Source organism: Micromys minutus (assembly GCF_963924665.1).
Source record: "Micromys minutus genome assembly, chromosome: 7".
Lineage (NCBI taxonomy): Eukaryota > Metazoa > Chordata > Mammalia > Rodentia > Muridae > Micromys > Micromys minutus.
This window is the reverse complement of record NC_137976.1, coordinates 6,399,054-6,423,208: the sequence shown is the minus strand read 5'-3', so window position 1 is coordinate 6,423,208 and position 24,155 is coordinate 6,399,054. Positions and strand designations below refer to the sequence as shown.

General features: G+C 41.1%; 1 protein-coding gene across 5 annotated transcripts in view; it reads right to left on the bottom strand.

The window, feature by feature from the left end:
• Nucleotides 1-23,024, bottom strand: part of SCAF4 (SR-related CTD associated factor 4) — a 56,180-nt gene extending 33,156 nt beyond the window's left edge. For all 5 annotated transcript variants that reach the window (XM_080919274.1, XM_080919270.1, XM_080919272.1 and 2 more), the window contains exons 1-4: nucleotides 22,597-23,024; nucleotides 4,386-4,469; nucleotides 3,451-3,495; nucleotides 1,252-1,413 (exon numbers count right to left, since the gene is read on the bottom strand). In XM_080919274.1, the coding sequence (XP_080775400.1) occupies nucleotides 1,252-1,413; nucleotides 3,451-3,495; nucleotides 4,386-4,469; nucleotides 22,597-22,626 (321 nt within the window). In that variant the 5' untranslated portion in view covers nucleotides 22,627-23,024. The remainder of the gene's footprint in view (nucleotides 1-1,251; nucleotides 1,414-3,450; nucleotides 3,496-4,385; nucleotides 4,470-22,596) is intronic.
• Between the last annotated feature and the right edge of the window lie 1,131 nt (nucleotides 23,025-24,155).

The following is a 24,155-nucleotide window of genomic DNA, read 5'->3' as shown; positions in this document are numbered from 1 at the left end:
GAATTATTACCTAGTTAAACTCTAATTAACCTTTCCTCAGTGGTATAATCCAATGAACGGAACATAAACAGAATACATACCTAGCAAATAAAAAAGTGAACACTTCAAGAGCCATTTCTAAGAACATAAACACAGATTCTTAAACACCCCTTAATGCAAAGTGTATGTACTCTCACTATGATTGCATGCTGAGAGAAGGGGCCATAGTCCTGGCAGACAGAAGAGACAATCTAAACTGTAAAGGGGCAACATCTAAGGAAAGGATCGGTTAACTGTTTCCCACCTAAACCTACGTATCATATACATGAGTTGGCCTTTTCCTTGGGGCTTTCTTTGAATCTCCAGTTTAACACAGGAATAAAAAGAAGAAATGGGCATTCTTCCTCTCTCTGGTTTGGCCAAACCAAGTTTCCTTTTCTGTTGTATAATTTCTTTAAAAATTTAGGGAAACTAAAACAGCAGGTTACATCAGAGTTAGTGATGCTTACTGTGAATTCCCACTCATTTTGAGTGCCCATAATGTGTCTTTCATGTTCCCTCTTTCTATGAAACTGTATGTGTGTGTGTGTGTGTGTGTGTGTGTGTGTGTGTGTGTGTGTGTGTTACAGTCTTATTGCAGGTTAATTACTTACACGCATGTATGTTGGGGAACTCTGCTCTTCTAGAGTATTTTCTCTCATTCAGAGCTGTGTGCTATCTTGTTTCTGTAGCTTCGGCTTGCTATTACTAGCAATCTACCCGGTAAGTGCTGAGATCAAAGGCATGTGTCTACATGCCCACTAGCAATACATTCTTTAAAGTAAGATAATGCTTCCTTAACAAACCTTTTTAGTTTCTTTTAACTACAGGATAGTTAACATGATATACATTTTCTCTAGAAATATTTTTAGTGTATGATACATAGTTGTTCGCTTTAGTAACCATGATGTTTAGCAGAAGCTTCACACCCACTGAGAAGCTATTCCTCACACCCACTTGTGAGCAGGCTCTGCTCTGCTCAGGGTCTGTAACTCTGGTTCCTTCTACAATTCAACATTACAAAAGTCCTTGTGCAGAGTCCAAGTGAACCCGCCATTTCACATGAAAGCAAGAATAGAAAATGACCACAGCAGAAAAAACTGAACTTAAAACTGAAGAATTCAGTACACGAAGCTATTATCCAGTAATATAACAAGCTTCAAACAACATGAACTTAAACATATACAAAGAAAATAAACTCAACAAAAAAGCAAGTTAGGTTATTAACCATACCTTATCTTCAGATGGACAAAGATATAAATACTGGAATGTAGCAGTTATATTTTTAGAGAATCTTGGCCCAAAAACATCTTTATCAGTTCCAAACTGGTGCCGAGACTGTCTCACAATAGAGTCGATGACATACAGGCCTGGAACCTTGTACTCTGGTTTGCACTGCAGGGGAGGAAATGAGCTTAGTCCAGGAACAGGAACCAGTAGTGCAATGGTGCACACCTCTAAGCCCAGTAGACCAGAGGCAGAGGCAAGTGCATCTCTGTGTCCAGCCTAGTCTGATCTATTTAGTGAGTTCCAGGCCATCTAGGGCTACACAGTAAAACTGTCTCAGGAACTGAAAAAGGAGAAAGGGAGAGGGAAAAGGAAAAAAAAAAAAAAGAAAAGTCCTGAACACATCAGACACCATTATCTCACACATACTCAGCCCACGACACAACCGCTAAAAGCTACTCAGGTGCTCCAACTGTCTGACTGACTGTCAGGTCTATCAACAGTGACATTCTTTGCTTCCCCAGATCCTTGACTTCACCTCCAATACTTCCCAGAGCCACTTTACTAACCCACTTTCTACAACTCAGTTGTTCTGAATATGGAATAACTTTTTGAAGTTACTAATACATACTTTTAAACATCTGTAAAAATTTGTATTAGAGAAATAAAAAGTAAGAGGAAAGGCCATTTGGGTCTATAAATTTGACAAAGAAAACCACCAACCAAGCATTAGAAAAATGGGAATTTATGTAGGAAAAGACACAGCCCTTCATAGAATTCAATTCAGCAACAAAAATAAATCTTTATTCGATGTAAGGACTTATGTTAAAGAAAACAACATGTATGTGCTCCTCCCTTTAAGGTCAGCTGCTGAAGCACTTTCAATGCAAAGTAAAAAGTTACAGAGATAAGTCTATGTTGGCTAAGCAAACAAAACAGAAAGTTATTTTGCAGAACTTTATAATACACTTAGTAGGAAAGGCAAGTGAAGCAACCAGTACTGTGTCCACTTTCCTTACAAGTGCGCACACACATTAATTAAACAAAAGTGGACGGAGATGTCCATACTGAGGTAACTGGAGGCAGGGGTACAAGTAAAATTCCATGCTTCCCATTTACTTCTTTGCTCCTTTGAGCTGCTACAAGAAGCTTCTAAGTGATATAAACACCTTCTATGTAACTTCATGGCACAAAGAATTAAGACTCTGAAGACTTCCAAAGTGGTGGCACACACCTTTATTCCCAGCACTCAGCAGGCAGAGGCAGGTGGATCTCTGAGTTCCAGGCCAGCCTGGTCTACAAAATTAGTTCCAGGACAGCCAGGGTTACACAGAGAAACCCTGTCTCAAAACAACAACAACCAAACCAACAAAAAGACTAACTAAAACCATTCTTAGTTCTCTCCTGAGAAAAACATGCTAATCTCTTCTTCCCTCCCTCTCTCCCTACCTCCTCCCCACCTCCAGACAACACATAACTAAAAACAGCTTAATCATGATGGTAACAGAAAAGTCAGGAAGAATAAAAAGTACTTTTGGGGCTAGGAATAAACACCATTTTCAGCTATGACAGCAGTACCAACCTTATCACCAATACTCAATGAATGGCAGAAATATGAAAAAAAAAAAAAAACTTTTAAAACTTCTCAGTGCTTAAAAAGAAGTTCAGTAAGTATTTTTAAAAAACATTTACCGTGGGCTGGAGAGATGGCTCAGTTAGGTTTAGAGCACTGTCTGCTCTTCCAGTGGTCCTGAGTTCAATTCCCAGCAACCACATGGTGGCTCACAACCATCTGTAATGGGATCTGATGCCTTCTTCTGGTGTGTCTGAAGACAGCTACAGTGTACTCACATACATAAAATAAATAAATCTTAAAAACAAAAGACTTATCGTATAGGTATAAGTGTTTTGTCTGTGTGTAAATATATATGTGCCATGTGCATATTTGATACCCACAGAGTCCAAGGAAGGCACAGAACTTGAAACTGTCGTTCTGGAAGAGTGTTAGCAACCCATATGGGTGGTAGGAATGGAACCCAGGTCTTTTGTAAGAGACCCCAGTGCTCTTACCTGGTTGAGCCATGGCTCCAACCCCAGTAACTGTTTTTTTTTTTTTTTTTTTTGCTAGAGTGTTTAGAAGCATGCACTCAAATGTCAATTCACATACATAAATGCATATCATAAGCATGCAATAGTGAAAGTTACCTTTTTGATGAATTTTTCTACTATTTGAACAACATGCTTATAAAGCTGAAAAAGAACATAAAATTGGTCAGTTTATTCATGTCTGTATTTTCACAATACAAAACCTGAAATTTCCAACTTAAAAAAATTAGCAGTTAACGCAAAGAGCTGTTAGAAATAGTTCACAATCAACAACTTTAAAAAATCCTGAGAAAGGAATTAATCAAAACAAAACTACACTTCTTTCCAAGGCCAATGTCCTTTCTTAATTGCTCAATCTTTGTGTATCAATGTATGAGGTTATTTCACCAGTGACAGAAACAGAGCCAAAACTAAGCAATGCTATTTCTAAACTATGCCATTTAGTAAAATGTGACCTTGTCTTGACTTTCCCCCATAGCTGGTTTCTAATGACTGAAATATAGAAAAGAGCCATGAATGGATGTCACAATGCAAATGCACAGTATTACCAAAAACCTTCAGCAAAACTTAACTCACACAATAAACTCTGATGCTTAACAATACTTCAAAAAATGTAAAGCAGAGCTGGGCAAGATGGCTCAGTGGTAAGGATGTTTGTTACAGAAGCCTGGCAAACTGAGCTAGATCCCACTCATGTACAGGTGGAAGGGAACTAACTTTCAGAATGGTTTTCTAACCTCCACATGTGTATCAGGCATGCCCAGCCCCTGCCACCAATAATAACTAAACAATTAAGGCTAAAGAGACAGCTCAGAGGTTAAGAGCACTGACTGCTCTTCCAGAGGTCCTGAGTTCAACTCCCAACAACCACACAGTGGCTCACAACCATCTGTAATGAGATCCTCTGCCCTCTTCTGGTGTGCAGGCAAACATGCAGGCAGAATGCAGTATACATAAAAAATAAATCCTTTAAAAAATTACTTTAAAAAAGTAAACAATTAAAAGTATTCCTAAGTTAAGTATCTTTTTCTTACCTTAATGGCTTTTATAGCAGCTTTAGTAATGAGAATCATCTTAGCTCTGGAGATGGGAGGTTTCATATCCATAAGTGAGAAGAGCTTAAAAAAAAAAAAAAAAAAAAAACAACAACAACAAAAATAATTCAAAAGACAAGGTCAATTCAGAGGTCAATTCCACTGTTTTACAAAGACAGTTCTACCTATTAGCCAACAGAACAACAAGAGTTTGTAACTACAGTGTGTCAGTCTGGCTGCATATCTGATATCACTAACAATCCTTTATGTCTGCATCATCACTTAGGAAATCAGCAGAGATCACAGCAAAGAAAGAGCCGGATGAATGCACAGGCAAAAGCATTACAAAATGCTACAGATTTCAGTTTCAAATCTTACTGAAACCTTGGACTAAGGTTTATTAAGATAAACATGTAAAAAGTTGAACAATTTAAATTTTAAAATGCCTTTATCAAGTTCCAAGTATTTATGATGCTAGTATGAGAATTCAATTTTCTTAAAACCCAGCCTGCCTCTGAGAATTGAACTAGGTTTAATGTGTCTTTACAGCAATCAGGGAATCCCACGATGACACACACACAATATCCTTTACCCCAAAGACTAAATGCAATTAAGACATGAATAGTCAGAACCAAGAAGGTTATAAGCATAAACCCCTGAGATTAAGCACAATTTAAGACCTGGGGAGATGATGATAGTGTGGAAGCATACACCTTTACTCTCCATGGTGGGATGGGGGTGGGGGGATGGAGGCAGACAGATCTCTGTGAGCTCCAGAGCACCCAAGAATAGAGAGAGTCCCTGTCCCAAACAACACCCAAGGGAGATGGTTTAGTGGCACAGGACAAAGTTTGATCCCTCAAACACCCATAGAAAGTGGTATGTTAGCTTGTCCTTGTAACCTCACAGCTGGGAGAAGTCAGATAAACTGGAAGTTCATGACACTTTCTCCCCCTCCCCCACACACACTCCTTGAGAATGACTCTAAGTGAAAAGTAGGAAGGCTGAAGCAGTGGGTGAAGCTATATAAATCAATGAACAAATTCAATGATTTCAACTTCAAATCTCTAAAAATGACTCAAACACACAGCACTTGTTTACTATCTTTTCTATCTCTTTATCTTTAGACAAAGGGCTTCAGAAAAGTCAATGTATGGATCAAGAGTACATTTTACTGAAGCCTAAGCTAGTATTTGTCTAATGCCAAGATTGTACATAGTAATCTCAATAGTAAGCTAGCCATTATTTCTTTTAAAGTCCAATGATCATACAAGATTGCTACTACTTCCAAGAAAAAGAAACCGTAATCGTTTTAAACATTCAAGCATAGACTCTCTCTCACACAGCAACAGTCAATATTCAGGCAAAAGATTAGCAAGAGATGCCTAAGGTAGCAAGGTGACCTCACCACCTCTAACATTTGTTTTCACAAAACAAGATGTGCTACAAGGGAACGAACCTAGAGCCTACTGAAGCCAGGGGTGCAAAAAAGTCCAATACAGCATTGAAAAGACCTGCATGAAAGTGCACCAGAGCCAAGTGACACATTAAAACCCAGAAAGGCACATAGCACTTTCAAACACTCCAAGGCTAACCAGAATGCAAACCAACCCTTGTCTTCTCATTTATGAAATTACAAGGGTGTAACGAACATCACAGTCTTGTTTACTCCATTTGTGTGTATTTGTGTATGATGTGAGTACAGGTGTGAGCATGTCACAGTGCACATGTGGAGGGCAGAGGACACCTTTAGGCAGTCAGTTTTCTCTTTCTATTCTGGGTTCCAGGGACAGATTCAGGTTCTTCAGCTGCCTATAAATACCCTTTACCACTGAGCCACCCTATAGAGCCCAATTGTTAGGGTTTCATGTAAGCAGAAATGTATTTGGGGTTAATCTTCACTCAAAAGCTCAACAAATGGCATACTGTATATACGGAGAAGCAGCAGGGCCATCTTAGAAACTTATTTAGAGACAGGGTCTCATTGCATACCCCTGGCTATTCCTGAGCTCTAGAGCAGACCAGGTTAGTCTTGAATTCAGAGACCTGCCTGCTTCTGCTTCTCAGTGCTGGGATTAAAAGTGTGTGCCACCATGCCTAGTTTATCCTTCAGAACTTTAAAGATGACCTCACTAGAAAGTAAGCAACATAAGGTCTCCAAGGATACCTAAATCTCTTTTTAAATGACTTTGACTCCCCCCCCCCCTTTATCCATTTAAATCCTAAAGTTGTGAATTTGTACTTGATGAAATTTGAGAAAAATGCTTTAGGAAAATGTCAAAATTGGAGGTTTTAAATATTTTCTAAAGCTGATAGCTACACCAATATCTTATTGACTCGTCAAAATGACTCCATGCTATCCGAGCACTGACTTCATTAGATACAAACCTACCTTCACTGACACTCATCATCTGGAGAGAAATACAGAGCCTTGTCAGGTAGACATTATGATTTCATGTTACAGATAAGTGCACTAAAGTCCAAACTGCTAGCTATGCTAATATTCTAGCTTCAAGTTAACTAAATACTTTGTGCACGGGCATCTGTGTGCATTTATTTGTATGTGGAAAACAGACATTAACTTCAACTGCTTTGCTTAGGAGACACCCATATGAAAAAAACAAAACTAAGCAAAAGCCTGACCATTACTATTTCCACCTCCTCCTCAACCACCACCATCTAAACTAGACCCTGGACTGGGGGACTGGGGGACTGGGGGACTAGAGGACGGGGCGCTATCTCAATTCTGGGATTACAATCACATGCTAGCAGGTCTGGCTTTTTCCATAAATTCCAGGGATTCAACTCAGGTCCCTCCCTGCAAATACTTTACTAACTGAACTATGTCCTCCGACCTTAATGTCAATTTTTGATGCATAAATGGTCCCACAACTTAATGTCTATACAAATGTAGCTGTGATGGTTTACATATGCTTAGCCCAAGGAGTGGCACTATTAGAAGGTGTGGCCTTTTGGAGGAAGTGTGTCACTCTGGGGTTGGGCTTGGAGACACTCCTCCTAGCTACCTAATGATGCTCAGTCTGTCCCTGGCTTCCTTCAGATGAAGATGTAGAACTCTCAGCTCCTCCTGCACCATACCTGCCTGGATGCTGCCATGTTCTCACCTTGATGATACTGGACTGAACCTCTGAACCTGTAAGCCAGCCCCAATTAAATGTTGTCCTTATAAGACTTGCCTTGGTCATGGTGTCTGTTCACAGCAATAAAACCCTAAGACAGAAAGGTTGGTACCAGGGACTGGGATATTGCTGTGATAGGCCTGACCAGGCTTTTGTTGAGAAGAATGTAGATTTTGGGACTTTGGATTTGGAAAGCTGTGGAAGGCCTTCAATGGGGCTTAGTGGGCTATCCTAGTAAGAATATGGAAGACTTTGTAACTGAGTGTGTGACTTGAAATGTGCCGACTTGACCCAAGGGGTTTCAGTGGAGAATTTCAGTATGTGGCCTAGAAACTGTTTTTGCAGTATTTTGAAGAATATAGCTGCTTTCTGCCCTTGTCCAAAGAGTCTGTCTGAGGTTAAGGTGAAGAGATTGAGATTAATTGCTTTGAAAAGGAAGTCTCAAGACGGCCTGATGTAAATTCTGTTGTGTGGTTACTGAAGTTCACTCTTATGAAGAGCATTTTAATGAAAAGAAAGTAAGCAAAGAAAAAATACAAAATATATGATTCGAGTATTAAAGGAACAACAGGAAGTGAAATGGAACTGAATCCTGTATTCAAAAATATTGGATTAAGGGAATTGAATTGTTGTGGGCCAAGATCCCACCCAGCTAGGTTAACTCCAGGCAACTTAGTATAAAACTTTTATCCCAGGAGGCAAACAGATCTCTAAATTCAAGGTCAATCTACAGAGCAAGATAGAAGACAGCCAAGCTTTGGTAGTGAAGGAGTTAGAAAAGAGGAAGCTAGTGATAATGTAATAGAACAAAGGGGGCATGTTCCAGCCCCTGCAAGCAGCAGAACTTGGCGGCTTCAGCCATGTAGGAGGAGACTAGTGGGACAATTGTTGCTGGTTAGCTGGAGCTAAGACATTAGTGGCAATTTTTGGTATTCAAAGATCATTATGTTTAATCTATAAACACCAAGAAAACTGACTGTTTTCATGTTATGCTCTGTCCTACATGTACTTTATGCTTATGGTAACTAGTGGGATTTCAATGCATGCTATCAAACCTCTAAAAGAATTTTCAAAATGCTTTTAAAAATCTGTACATGTATCTTTCTTCTTTAAATAAAGTTGTAAGGGGGGAAAAAAAAAATTAGTGGTGATTAAGAAGAGACTAGCCTCGCTGAAGTGAAATCATCTGGGAAATGTTTTCGAGAACACAAAAAAAGCTGTGTTCCAGAAATAGCCAAGGCTGTGTTGCAGCTGTACTTGGTAAATTCTAAGAATCACCCAGGTGTGTCTGGAGAGGTGGCTCAGTGGTTAAGAGCACTGACTGATCTTCCAGAGGTCCTGAATTCAAATCCCAGCAACCACATGGTGGCTCACAACCATCTGCAATGGGATTTGGTGCCCTCTTCTGGTGTCTGAAGACAGCGGCAGTGTGCTTATATATCATAAATAAACAAATCTTTAAAAAAAAAAAAAAAAAAACCCTCCCAGGTGGTACTGGTTTTGAAGGCATAAAGGGGTCGGTCATGAAGAGCAACTGAGGCTTAGTAAGGTGAGAGATGAGGAAAGGCCATTGGTGAAGGTGCAGCATCATTTGTAGTTGACTGTCCAGTACCACTGCTCCACTGTGCTGTGACAAGGATAGCAAACCAGTACAGAGGAGCTGGAAATGCAGTGTAGGGCACTTGTTTCACATGTAGTACACAGCCCTATGAAAAGCAAAATCCAGAAGTTTGCTCACGGTGTTCAGGGGATTAGAGTGAGGACTGCTGGCTTAATGTCAAATGATATAGGAGATCTCTGGGTTTGAGATCTCGGTTCAGAGCACAGGAGAACTCTCAATAGCCTTCTGTTCTGTACAGCAAGAGTCAACTTTCTAAGCAGACTCATATAAGCATACCTAGGCTTACTGCCCCCACTGCAACTGCTTCTGAATTTGATCCCAAGTCTTAAAAAAAACAATGCTGTCCTATGAACTATTAATTTAATTTCCAAATGGAATTATCTAAAATTGCCCAAAATAGTTGTCTTAATTTTTTCTTTTCCTGGTCTCCATGCCTACCCTTCCTCACATGTACCATAAGAGAAGCTATAGAAGAGTTTGCAACTTGAAGGCCAACATGGGCAACTCAAAATAGGCGCGGGGGGTGGAGGGGGGTTGACACATACACTGCTAATCGATTTTGTATTTATAAGTAGTTTCTCTCATTCTAAAGTAAATAATTTACCATTTAGTCCTTCCTCAATTCATCTAGAGCCAAACTGCAATTGAATAATCTTAACAACAACAAACCTGTCAAGACCACCAGTATTGGCTAAGGAATCTCTCAGCCAACACACCTCCAGAGGAAAGCAAAAGAAACACCAACAACTTAAACACAAAAGTATGAAAACCATAAAACTGTTATCTTAGCACGGTCTAACATGAAAAACACACCAGACTCTGAGGTACTGAGTCAGAGAATTGATTCCAAACTAGGTTAATTCGCCTTCCCAAGCTACAGTAAGTATTCCCATCCTACAGAGGTGTAATGCTATCTACCGGTGTGCACACATACATTCTCATGAAGCAATCCTTTGGTGCTCGTCCACCCCAGCATGACAGCCTGCATTTCTAGTCATTTGTCAATGGAAATACATCCTAAAGCAGCCTGGTGAGCCATGGACTCCTATATCTTTAGGCTATAATTAGTTGGATAAGCTTGCTTTTTTTTTTTTCACCCAGAAATGACAATTGTCTTTTGTTGAAAATTTTTTTCCAAAGGTTTTATTATTCTTGTATATGTGAGCACACTGTAGCTGTCTTCAGACACACTAGCAGAGGGCATCAGATCCCATTACAGACGGTTGTGAGCCACCATGTATGTAACCAGTTGCTGGGATTTGAACCTAAGACAGATACCCTTATCTGACAGGCAACAAGAAAGGACTGTGAGACTGTTCCCCAGGGAAAATGCTTGCTGCTTAAGCCTGACACTCAGATCTGATGCCCTAGACTTAAGACTCCTGCAAGTTCTTTTACCTCCACAGGAGCACAGCCTCATATGCCTCCCCTCCTTCTCCATAAATGGTAGTACAAAGTTTCAAGAGACACTAAAATGGAAATACACACAACTCAATTAACAAAGGAAATCAATTAACAGTAAGCTAATAAGCAACCTTACCAAGCAAAGCTCAAAATATAAATTAAAATGGGCTAGAATTCTATGAATGTTGAATCCAGCATACAGCCAGCTTAGACATAGCTGATGCATTTTAATTCCTCAGAGAAATATAGTTATAACAAAAACAAAAAACCTATAACCTTTAACCAATTCTACATCCAAAACTGTGCCCAATGCAACAATTAGGATGATCTCAAAATTTTCACAATTGCTATTCAGAAAAAATATATAAAAAGCAATGTTCTGCTACACAGTAGTCTTCAAATGGGAAAAAAAACCCCAACGTAAGCAGAAGGAAAGAACACCTTAAACTTAACAATTTAAAAACACCGTAAAATACTCAAATAAATAAAATAAAAAATCATTAAAAAAAAAACTTAAAATTAACCGGTGTCATATTTAATGAGATTACTTTATTTCCCAATTTAAATTTGTCTACCTTGCACCTATTTTGAAAAGAAGTTAAAATTATGGATGTAAAAGTTAATTTTAATTGGGTCTAGGACACTTTTTTTTCTTTTTGAGACAAGGTTTAGCTATGAGGATGACCTCAAAGTAAAATTCTGCCTGCCTCAGCCTGAGTACTAGGACTACAGGTATGTGCTACCATGCTTGTTTTCAAATTATTATAAATGTAATTAAGTAAATAAAAAGTCCTTGGGCTGGAGAGATGTCTCAGTGCTTAAGAGCACTGACTGCTCTTCCAGAGGTCCTGAGTTCAAATCCCAGCAACCACTCGGTGGCTCACAGCCATCTGTAATGGAACCCAATGACCTTTTCTGGTGTGTCTTAAGATAGCTACAATGTACTCACATATAATAAATCTTTAAAATAAATAAACAGCCCACTAGCTGGTCATTGTGGCACCTTTTTAATACTAACAGACACAGGCTGATATCAGATTAGCCAGATCTATGTAAAGAGACTCTTTGGGGGGAGACGACGACCCAAACCACAAATATATAAATAAGCAAATAAAGAGCTAAACTCTGTCAGGTATGACTTGTCCATGAAATAAATTCTATTTGATTGCAGTCTTACACTGCTTGAAAATTTTGAAACCTAGTAGTACCAGCATACTGAACTTAGATATATATCCAGATCGTCTTAAAAAATCTTTTTTTAAAGATTTTATTGATATAAGTACACTGTAGCTCATCTTCAGACTGTACCTGTCTTCAGATGCACCAGAAGAGGGAATCAGATCCCATTACAGATGGTTGTGAGCCACCATGTCGTTGCTGGGAATTGAACTCAGGACCACTGGAAGAGCAGTCAGTGCTCTTAACCTAACTGAGCAATTGCTCCAGCCCTCTTAAAAATCTTTAATACAATTTTTTAATTACAAAAAAATAGTATTTAAATTTTTTTTCCTCTTTAAATTCTTAGCAGTGATCTGTAAATATAAAATGCAAATCTTGGAAATCATGGTTTTTTATTGACATCTGTGAGTTTTATAAAAGAAGGATCCTTTTAAAAATATCTTATTTCTATGTAAATTATTTTTTGGTGTCAAATCCTTTGAAAACTAAATGTTTGACCAAACCCTTTTCAGTTGCTTGTAGGTAGACAGGCCTACCATTAACAGAAAAATAGTTCAACTTCAAAAACGTTGTTTAAAAAATAAGCAGGAAAAGGGTACTGTGTTGCTTCATTGTTCCCATGAGCAGTGTCTTGAATTCTTCTTTCCAGCCCCTTTTCTGTCCTTGACACTGGTGACAAACCCTTGGGTCTCCATGTTGAGCAAGTGCTCTCCACACTCCAACCCAAGCTCTGCAGTTTAATGTAAGCAGGCACATTTCACATTTCCCCACCTGCTTCTTTATAAAACCTACTCCTCAGCGTTCTACACATTTCCAACCAGACACAGGTAAACCAATTTTCCCCTAATTTTCTACTTATCATATTTTCCCACAAATTTATCATTTTCTAATTCCAGAACTTTAACATTTTACAAAATAAACATATAAATACAAAAATTTGTTGATATTAAGCATAACCTATTTTAGTTGATATTAAACATAACGTATTTTAGCTTAATAGCATATATGTCTACATGACGAAAACAGCACAGTGACATAACAAGCAATATGTCTACTTTATTTCTACTCTGACTGCATTACTAAGTCCCAATTCTGTTACTATTTAAGGTGATAAAAGAAAAATTTCAAAGATTTGCCCCAAAATATATTCCAATTTATGTTTCATTTTGGAGAACCTTGACTACAATTTCCAAAAATCTGCCCTGCATTCAAGTTTTTCACTTTGGAACCAAGTGGCACTTCCCTCACTGTTTGTCTGTTTTGTTTTGTTTTGTTTTGTTTTTTAAACCATTCAACCTGGGCTGGAGAGATGGCTCAGTAGTTAAGAGCATTGACTGCTCTTCCAGAGGTCCAGAGTTCAATTCCCAAGCAACCACACGGTGGCTCACAACCATCTGTGATGGGATCTGATGCCCTCTTCTGGTGTGTCTGAAGACAGCGCCGCAACAGTGTTCTCATATATGTAAAGTAAATAAAAAAACATTTACAAACCATTCAAGTCCTGTTTCCAACCCGAGGTCTTCTCTATTCCTTACCTCTATGTCGGTTCACAGAACTGCTGTCAGTCCAAAACTCAAGAAATGCAACAGAAAAATAAGGTGATTCTAAGAAATGCTAATGCTGGCAGGATGGTTAAGTGGATAAAGGTGCTTGCCACCAAGCCCAATAACAGCAGTTCAGTCCCCAGGACCCATGCAAAGGTAATGCTAACTCCACATGGTTATCCTAATATGCACAACAAGCACACTGGTGTAATACACACACCCATCATACACACACAATGTTTTAGACTGTCCACGCTCTGCCTCTGCCATTGCTCTATTTCTCTAACACAGAGCCAAGTTTCAATGACAGTTTTATTATTCACCAATGAACTTGAACATTAGTATCTCCTTGAAATCACCTGTGAAGAATCTTTTTTATAAAGTATTTCTTCCTAGAGATCAACAGAGAAAAAGCTTGGTTCAAGAATGTAAAATCATTTTACATTGGAAAATAATTAGAAAAAGTTTTAGCATTAAGACAGATAATACATAACACTGGCTATAGCTTCTGGTTATTAGCAATGAGCAAACACAGAATTTCTACCCCCTCCTGTTTTTCCTTGAATTGTCTCTTCTGAATAACTTCTTAAAAGAAAAAAAAAATCATGTCAAAAACAAATATACCTTTTGAATAAAATTTAGAAATCAACAAAATAATTTTTTCTTTTAGCTTTAAGACAAGGTTTCTTTGAAGCTCTGGTTGTCATTTGCTCCAGGTCTGGCTTCAAAACCAAATCCTCCTGCTTCTCCCTCTGCCCGCCAAATGGGGTTAAAGGGGTTAAAGGTGTTTGCAACCACTGCCCTGCTCAACACAACAATTTACAAAGCCATGTAGTTGTTTAACAGATATTGTTTTCAATCTGACAAAACCAGATCAAGCAAGAAATAGTAAAATGGGGGCTGGAGAGATGGCTCAGTGGTTAAGAGCACTGACTGCTCTTTCAGAGGTCCTGAGTTCAATTCCCAGCAACCACATGGTGGCTCACAACCATCTGTAATGGGATCTGATGCCCTGTTCTGGTGTGTCTGAAGACAACTACAGTGTACTTATATATAATAAATAAATCTTTAAAGAAAATAGTAAAATGAGGTATCGTAATGTAACATTTGAGTTAAAAAAAAACTTTAATATAATAACACTATACTCTCAAACTGTACACTTCACTGGTTTTTAGAATACTGGACAACAGTGACAGCCAGCATAGTGGCACACACCTGTCACCACAGCATTTGGCAGAGCCAGGCACTGCTGCACATTGAGAAGTAGCTGGGCTACAGTGTTACCTGCTAGTCAGAATTACAAAGTAAGACTCTGTTCTCAAAAAGGAGAGAGAGAAAAAATACAGGCATGTACCAACAATCTCCAAGGCTTGGCTATCCTTTCTATAATGGACTTGTTATTGTTTGGCAACTCTTCAGAATTAGGTGATACACACACATTTTAATAAGTGGTGGCACTTGCACAAAGCCTTTAATCCCAGCACTCTGGAAGCAGAGGCAGGCAGATCTGTGTGAACTGGAGGCCAGCCTGGTCTACAAAGGGTGTTGGCAGAACTTTGAGGACAGATGCAGAGAAACTTGTGCCACTGAGCAAGACTAGTGTCCAGAAATCTCATGTGTCTGTCTCTCCAGGGGTAGAGTTACAGGAACATATTACCAATCCCAGATTTTTAAGTAGGTGCTGGGATCCACAATCAGATCCTTATGCTTGCACAGCAAACACTACCTCATCCTAGACATTAGTTTTTAAGGGATACCATGTTACGCAAAGATTTATAAGGCTCAATGGAGTACCTGCTCTTGGAGAGGAACAGGTTCAGTTCGGTGTACCCACATGGTGGCTTTACTGTAATTCTCAGAAATTTTTAACACCCTCTTCTGGCCTCTGCTGGCAATGTGCACCTGATGCACAGACATACATGCAGGCAAAATGCATATACAAATAAAATAAAACCTATACAAACTTAGATACAATACAATATTCATATAATTATACCTCATGTAGGTAGGGTTTTATTGCTTCAGCTAAAAACTAATGCTAACCAAGAACAAGGAAAAGACAAAATAGAAATCTCATTATTAAGTACATGAAGACACTGGAAATCTTTCAGAGGGACATACTACAAAGTTGGTCAACTGCTCTAACACGACAGCATATAGAGAGAGGCAACAGCACCAACAGAATAGTAAAGGGATAGGATATATTAGATCAGGTCTAAACACAATACATTTTCTATTTATTCTTTACTTACTATTAAGCACTTGTAATATAAATACCACCAGGAATAAAATACCACCATCACCCTAATATCTTGCTAATTTAGACTCTTTAAAATTTTAAAGAGTAGTACAGTGGCTCTTGCTGAGATTATCCAGCATTCCACTGCCAAGTCTACATACAACCTAGAGTACAAATCCACTGAGTATAATAAGTTCATCAGGAAATGCCCACTTCCCCACCTCAAGTTGTCAGTTCCAAATATCCACAGCAAAAAATTATGAAACTGAGATTCCTTTAGGTCTGGTGTGTCCAGTCTTGTGACAGCCTGTGTATGTTCCTGTGCTTGATCAATACACTCAACTATGCTGGTTTTATCAACGCCTCCTCCCTACTGAGATTATGCTTCTAATATATTTTCAAAGAGCTAGAGTCAGCCTCAAACAAATATATAGTGAATATGAAGCTTTAAAAATGAAGCTTCATGAACAAAAAGTATGCAGAATGTCATTACTAAATGACAAACAGTAAGTGGGATTGTAGTGGCATAAACAGGTAAAAATCAGACACTGGCTTTTGGGGTAAAAGCATCACTGAATTAAGACAGATGTCTGTGGTGTGTGAGAACATATGTGGAGGCCAGGTGACAACCAGATGGGTTAGTTTCCCTTTCACCTTTACTAAGGTTCCTGAAACTGAACTAAGGTGGTCAGACACTCTCGGCAAGTACTTTCACTTACCCTGTAGGTAAGTTTTTGATCAAGATGATGGCTGACACTAAAATCAATGCTGCACACATATTATTATTAGGTATTAGGAGTTCTCAATCTTACTGTCAACCAAGCATTTTATGAGCTCCTACCAGACTCCCAGGACTTCCTGCCAGTACACCTGCTGCCTCATATACAACTTTGTAATTAAAAGAATATTTTTCCCTTCAATTAAGGGTATCTAGTCATTTAACTGTCTACTGAACAAAATTGTTAAGATTTAAGTTTAGTAGCCGTTGACAAAACAGCTTAAAACTTGAAGACTTTACTGTTATCTGTCATTGTGACAGATTAATACAGTTTTAAAAGAAGTTTTTATTAGGTACTAACCACACTTTTCTGCTGTGATACTTACTTGCAACTGGTATGATTCTATGTATGTGTGCACAGTTCAAATTTCTTTTCTGGCCTTTTTAAAAAGACTAATTATCGACTATGACTAAAAGTAATGTTGTGGAAATGGGTGTTTGTAAAGAAAGCCCGGCACTGTTAACTATTCCTCCCATCTAGAGCCTGTCCCAGTGGGGATTACCAAGCACGTGGCTTTATACTATGGCACTCCAATTATCCAAACACAAATGAGAACTTTTGAGAGGTAACTGATGGCTGTCCATTTTTAGTGAATCTGTTGTCCACTTGCCTCTGATAAAATATAACAACAAAAGAAAACAAACAATCTTAGTTTCTAATTCTTAATTGCTTCCCAGAGTTTCACCTGGTTCTCAGATTAATCACACAGCTACATGGTAAGGTTCACACATCAGTAAAGAGCTTTAACTAGAATGTAAGGAAAGTAATCAGTGAGCCACACAAATGCTCGATACAACAGTTGTGGTCAGGGTTATAGAATACTGTGTTATCAAGGTATATTTAAAATGTGATTTCAAGGCTGGAGAGACGGCTCAGTGGTTAAGAGCACCATGCTCTTTCAGAGGTCCTGAGTTCAAATCCCAGCAACCACATGGTGGCTCACAACCATCTTTAATGAGATCTGGTGCCCTTTTCTGGTGTGTCTGAAGACAGCTACAGTGTACTCATATTAAATAAATAAATAAATAAATAAATAAATAAATAAATAAATAAATAAATACATCTTTTTAAAAAGTGATTTCAATGTGTTCAGACACCCATACAAGGTAACTTGAAATGCTTAAACTGTATCTTTTATCCCATGGCCAAAACCCTACAACTTATTTCTGACTTTAAACAAAGAAAACCACCATTGTGTCATCCTTCTAAAAAAGGTATAGATTGTCCCCAATTCTGTTTAACCATAAGTAGAAACTAAACCTTTCTATTTCTCAAATTTATCTTTAAATATTATTATTTAAATCATTTTATTATTTAAATAGATAACTTTTTCTGGAGCTAAATACTTGACAAAAATGCTAAAGAGGAGCATGTTTATTAAGAACATTAGGAATAAGTACTGTTGGATAAGTACAGATTTCCTTCCATTATTACGGTGTAAAGAGACTTCAAACACTGACAGAGGTCAGAGTCAGGAAACTCCTGGAATAACATCACTGCATAGGGAAATGCAGTAAGAAACTGCTAACAGATTAGTATGTATCCCTTTCACAAAATAAAGCATTTTGAACCCTTTTCCCACTCAGATCTCTCAAAAAGAGAGTGATTTTAAAAAGTATTAACATTGCAGGTTAAAAAATAGGAATTGTCTCACCAGAGATCTAAATTCCATTGCATAATTGTGCCTAGTAACCAAGAGGTAAAGCATGAACATGATTACAGTATACACAGGAGCAGCAGGTCCCAGCTGATAGATACACTTCTCATTTCTGGGTAAGTGCTGAGTCAAGAGTGGCCGTAGATCATCAGCTCATAACCAAGTGTCACAGCTTAATTTGTCTGACTTTCAAGAAAAGCTGAGTCTTAAACTCCTCGTATTTTCTTCCCCTTCATTGCAAAGCAGTGCTGTGTGCACGCCACACAGCTCAGTGCTAACGCTCTCAGAAAGCCTCTTCCATGGTCTGTGCTCAGAACTGTATTTATGACAACACTCTAGATGCTTCCTCTGCTTTTCCATTTTCTCACAAGCACAGCAGTGCTTGGCAGGAGCTGTTACTACATGGAAACCCCCTCCCACCCCCAACAATATATTGAAGTTTAAACTTCTAGTACATATATACAGTTTGACACTGTGAATCTAAAGGAGTCAAAGGCAGGCTGAGTACAACTGTCAGCTCAGTGGATGTGCACAGAAAAACATTTGACAAAGTTCATTGCCGTTTATCAGCAAAAATGGATATTTTGTAGAATTTAAGCACATTTAATATTCACAATAAGCAATGTATATACAAACACAGACTCTGTCTTCATTGTTCACATGCCTCAATTCACCAACTGATTGTCTCTGGAAGCAACAAAGACAAAAAGGGCTATTTTGAGATTAAAAAATAACTCATTTGGGGGCTGGAGAGATGGCTCAGAGGTTAGGAGCACTGACTGCTCTTCCAGAGGTCCTGAGTTCAAATCCCAGCAACCACATGGTGGCTCACAACCATCTGTAATGGGATCTGATGCCCTCTTCTGGTGTGTCTGAAGATACAGTGTACCCATATAGATAAAAAAAAAAAAAAAAAACCTCATTTTCATTTTTTAAAAAATTTACAGTATTTTTACACTTTCAAGATTTTAAAATTATATATAAATAAGGGGCAGAATATATTCTTTAAAAGCCCAAAAATATAATTAAAGGGGTTAAAAAAACTATAACTTTTTGCCTCCCAAGTGCTAAGATTACCCATCACCCAACTAAAAGCTTCTGTAACTTTTACTCATTCCATAAATTTCAGCAAAATTCTAAACTTTCCACACTGAGGAAAAGCAAATAGCAAAGCACAACATACCAGCCGACATGGACGTGCCTCAGTTCACCTTCAAGACTTACTCCCCTTTCTTCTTCTGTACCAACAAGACCTCAGTGACATCATTCCCAATCTGTCCTCTTCCTTTTACCACTCCCAACTTTGTCCTGCTGCTTTAAACTCAACTGTTCATATCCCTTCCCTGAATACGCACAACTCTCCTTTCAATTTATTTCGTGTATATGTCATGTATATGGATGTTTTGTCTGCATGTATGTCTTCTTGTGTATGTATGTGCACAAGAAGGCAAAGATCCCATGGAACTGGAGTTACAGACTGTTGTGTGAGTAGCCAGGTCTCCAGCAAGAGCAACCAGCAGTGATGCCTCCAGCCCTAAAGCCTCTCCTACCAAATAGAGACTAGGGTTTATGCCACACTACCCCAAAAGCCCAATCTCATCCAATAGTGCCCACCTCTTACCAAGACTAAAGCCTTATGGCCTGAACACATGGCCTGCTGCTCAGCAGTGCTAGTCCACAGTTAGCTGGCTTCCCATCATCCATAAAGCAGCCTTTTCCTCTAACTGCTCAAAACCAAACAACCAGAGAGTACACTTGACCTCTTATTTCCTTATCCATTCAACCCTAAACTTCAAATTCTATTACCCTTAAAAGGCTCAAAGGCCTTAAGTCTTTAATCTGCTAGATGGCCAGTTACTTAGTACAAAGCAAATCAATTAAGCAGACATTTACATTCAAAAACCCTGGCTCAGCCATTATTTAGAAATGTTCCCTTAGGTGAATTTTTATTTAACTTCTTTGAAAATCTATATGCCCCTCTATGTGTAACTGGATGTAGAAGTACACCTCTGTTAAAGTAGACATAAAGCACCCAACAACCCAAATCACAGTCTCTCACTCCTGCACCCTGGAATCTGCACCAGCACCCTCTGAGAGTGACACTGTCCATTTTGGCTACTTCCAACTACATGCCCTATTGATTGCCAAAAATACCCAGGTGACTGTTCCACACAGCAGTAACTTAAGTGTAAATTACTAATTGTAATTTTGAAGACTGGCTTGTACTGATGGCTCCATCGCAGCCTCAGCATCTAGTGGCAAAAGGCATTTATGGAACTGTCAGGCACCAAGGTCCCTGAACTACTTTGGCTCACATCCTTTCATGCCTCTCCTGAACTAAAAAACTACACCTGCCTCTCCCACTCCCTATGACACCAGTACAAGCTGAACACAATCTTGCCAGCTTACTACTAAAAACCTTCCATGTTTACCCAGTCAAAAATAAAATCAAGTACTTTAGACATGAAGAATCACACCATACATTACCGTCCAACTAGTTCCCAGAATCAAACTACTACTCACTTCTCAGCCCTGCAGCCCCTCTAACCGCCTCCCTGAAATCCTAAAACTGATACCTTTTCTTCTGAGTTTTCACTGACACCTCATGGGCACCCCACAACACACAGAGGAAAAACTGTTCTTTTTCTATTAGACAGACTTCCTAAGTGACAGCCTTCCAGTGTTAAGTAAACAGCTGAACAACTCAACAGTTTTAAAACACCAACAGATTTGGGACACTCAATGTTACAAGGACCTGACCTCACCAGTAATGTTTTCTGAATGGGGAGAAAGAATGAGCCCAAGACTTAGGTTTTAATTTGCAAGTTAGCAGAGAGAGTTGGCAATGGCAACATTCACCTAATAAATGCAACTTCAAGTTCATACACTAGAATAAAAGGAAAATTAACACGAGAAAATGCTCAGTATGCCATTTAAAATGTGAAAACATTATTTCCCCTTCTCAAAGATTCACACACTCCTAAGTTTCCTATTTCAAAGCAATTCAAATTGACTGCAGTTTTAGGCTATTTTTTCTCATCCATTCAACCAGAAGCTACAATTTTTATTATCCGTATAAGGTTTGGTGGCCTTAAGTCTTTAATCTGTTGCCCTCTCCTTCAGGAGTTTAAAACCCCTAATTAAGTGGAGTGGTTAACAATAGATACTGTGAAAAAGTACTTGATATCACCTTCCATAATACTTTAAATAAGGAGTGTTTCCAGTCTTTAAAAACACACTAAAAGTCCTCCTTGTTCATTAAACCTTCAGGTTAGCGTTGTTCACCTCAAGAGATGTGCCTGAAATCTTAAGAGTGTGGCATTTGTGTAGGTTCCCATCTTTTCAAGAACCATTTGCCAGGCACCTGCTATGATGAGCCCAATTCTACAAAGTAAACGTTGAACTCGAATACTTGGCGAATTATCACCGACTGCTGGGTACCCACATTCCTGTTTTGAAAACCATCTCTAGCCAACTCGTTCATCTCACTTCCCATCACCAGGTGCAACTTCTGCTGTCTGGCATGGACTCACCCGCTGAGGAAAAGTATTTGGGAGGGGGGGGCTAATCTGTACAGCAATAAAGATTCTCAACTGCAGAATTGGAGGGTTCCCTACTATGGCGCTACGAATAGAAGACGACTAACACCCTAATACTATTTCGAGTTGAGCCACAGAAATCTCATTGAGATGGAGCAAGTTCTGACACCACATCAACACGTGTCAAACTATGACATCAGATTTCTTCTCAATGTCGGTTTATCTTTAGTATTTAAAACGAGAAACAATCGAATTCAATCCCCAAGTTTCCCATCTGCAACTGCGTTTTAAAGCATTCTGATAAATAAGATGTATGGACTTTATGCTCCATAAAGCAGCACCTGGAACGATCTGAGATGCCACTAGAGAGCTTTAAGGTGGCAGGCAGCTTTGTTCCCGGTTTGGGGAGGTTTTCACATGTAAATGTTCCTGAGGAAGGGAGCTGAGGATTAAGTACCCAGAGAGGGCGGTGCGAGGGTGAGCCCAGTGAAGACCCAGGCAGTCTTTCCAGCAAACTAAACCGGGCGTACACTCTGCTCTCCCATTCAACTTTTTAGGTGTCACGATGTACAGAAAGAGTACGGTCTAGATAGGAAAGCTAAGGAACTACCGCCCTGTGTTTATTCGTGAGCGTGTCAATCTAGGAGGCGGGAGGGCAGGCACCCTCTCTAACTCTCCGCCAGCCGGGATCAGAGTCCAGCGGCTGCCGCACCGCGGCCTGAGCAACAGGAGAGCTGAGGCGGCTGCTACGCCGGCCCAACGACCCGCGGGAACTCCCGCCCCTGAGTCCGCCCGCCCGCCCGCGCACCGTTGCAGCCCCTGGCGGGATTCCGGCCCCGCAAAGCCGATAAACCGGGCCGGGAGCACAGGGGCCACGTTGGAGAAGCCGGAGCCGGCACAGGCCGGAAGGGGGCGAAGGGGGCACTGGCGGGGGAGGGGCGCGGGGTCAGCCCCCGGCGGTGGCCGCGACCTCTCCCCAGCTCCAGGCCCGCTGCCCCGGAACCGGGCGCAGGAAGCGTCCCCGTCCGGACTCGGTGCTCAAAAGCCCTCGGGCAGCGGGAGAAGCGGCCCGGCTGGCCCGCAGCAGACCTGCCCCAAGCACCCCTCACCTCCTGGTTGAAGGCGTTGACGGCGTCCATGTTCGCGTTGCGGCGGCAGCGGCTGCTCCGGGCCCGCCGGTCACATAGACCTCGCGCCGCGGCTGAGGAGGGCCGGGAGCCGGCAGGGCCCTAGGGCGTGGGGGGAGGAGGACTGGAGACGACGAGCGGCGGAGGCCGAGGCCGAGCAGGAAGGGGCTGCGGCCGAGGCGGCGAGGCTGGGCCGGTCGAGCGCAGGCAGAAGCGGCGGGCCGCTGCTCAGTCCCGTGCGCTGGAGGAGGGATGGGAGGCAGCGGCAGCGCGGGGCTCCAACATGTCCGTTTGGCGGTGGCGGCTGCGCTCTGCGTCGCGCTGACACGACCCCCCGCGCCCTCACGCACTGGCCCACACAAGCCCAGCCGGCTAGCGGGCGGGCCTCTCTGTCTCTCTCCTCTCTTTCGCCAGCAGGATGGCGGCAGCGACCAGAGTGCACGCCGCGCGAAGCACCCTGGGACAGCTCGGGCCTCCAAGCGCTTCCTGCGCACGGCTCCGCCCCGCTCGTGCTTGGCTCCGCCTCCGCCGCGCGCAGAGCAGCGAGCCTGCGACAGCGCGGTGTCGCGCGCTTTCCCGCCGGTTGCTGGTCTTCTGGCTTCAGGCTCCGGAGGAAGGCTCCGGAGGTGCTTTATGGTGCTATCCTGCCCAGGCAGGACTGTGCCCCGCTGCTACGACAAACAAAGCGCGGAGGGTGAGCTTCTGCAGGCTTCGATCTCTTGCGTGCGGATCTGGTGGAAGCCCTGAGCAGCCTCCGAGGACTGGACTCCCGGACCGCTAACGCTAATTTCCCCAAATCCTGTTGCGTCTCTCTCGGCAGAACTGCTGTTCTGATTCACTTTCCTGGAGTTCTCACCTCCTGCCGCGCGCTGCGACCGCTGTCTGTCGGGTGTGTGTAAAATGAAAGTTTTTCTGCGGAAGAAACCTCACTTGCATGGAGAGGGCAGGCTCTTGGGAGCATGAAGGAGGGTCTGACTGCAAGTTTGGAACAACTTCCCGCAGAAAATGGCGAGCAACCTAAAAGAACTAGAGAAAGGAGGGACCCTCTGGGCCTTAAGCACTGTACCATCACCTCTCCTTGGAGGGCAACTTGCTGGTACTTAGGGGAAGTAACTGGCCCTGCCGAGACCAGGCCCTAACAGGATTTTGTTCTTAAGGGGGCATCGTGCAGGTTGACATCCTGCAAAGTATGCGCTCAGAAGAGTGAAAAATGGGATCAGGGACTGCATAGCTTCGGGCCCTGGAGATGATAAGGCTCAAAGTATCAGGCAGCTGAGGAAGGACATACTTAGGGAGTGGGGCCGGTACAGAATGGTGTCTGGAGGGAGAATACACAATCTTTCTTGAAGGACATGCGTGGTGGGTTTGAGTCAACTTGGTAAGAATTTCAGAAAGGAATGAGTTTGAGGAAGTAACGGTTCATCTCCACGCTAAGCCTCTCTGTGTCAGTGCCTGTAAACAGCGCATTTTACAGTTAAGAGACTGAAGCCTAGTTCAGTTAACCACCATGCCCAAGGTCATCTAGCTGGACGATTATCTTT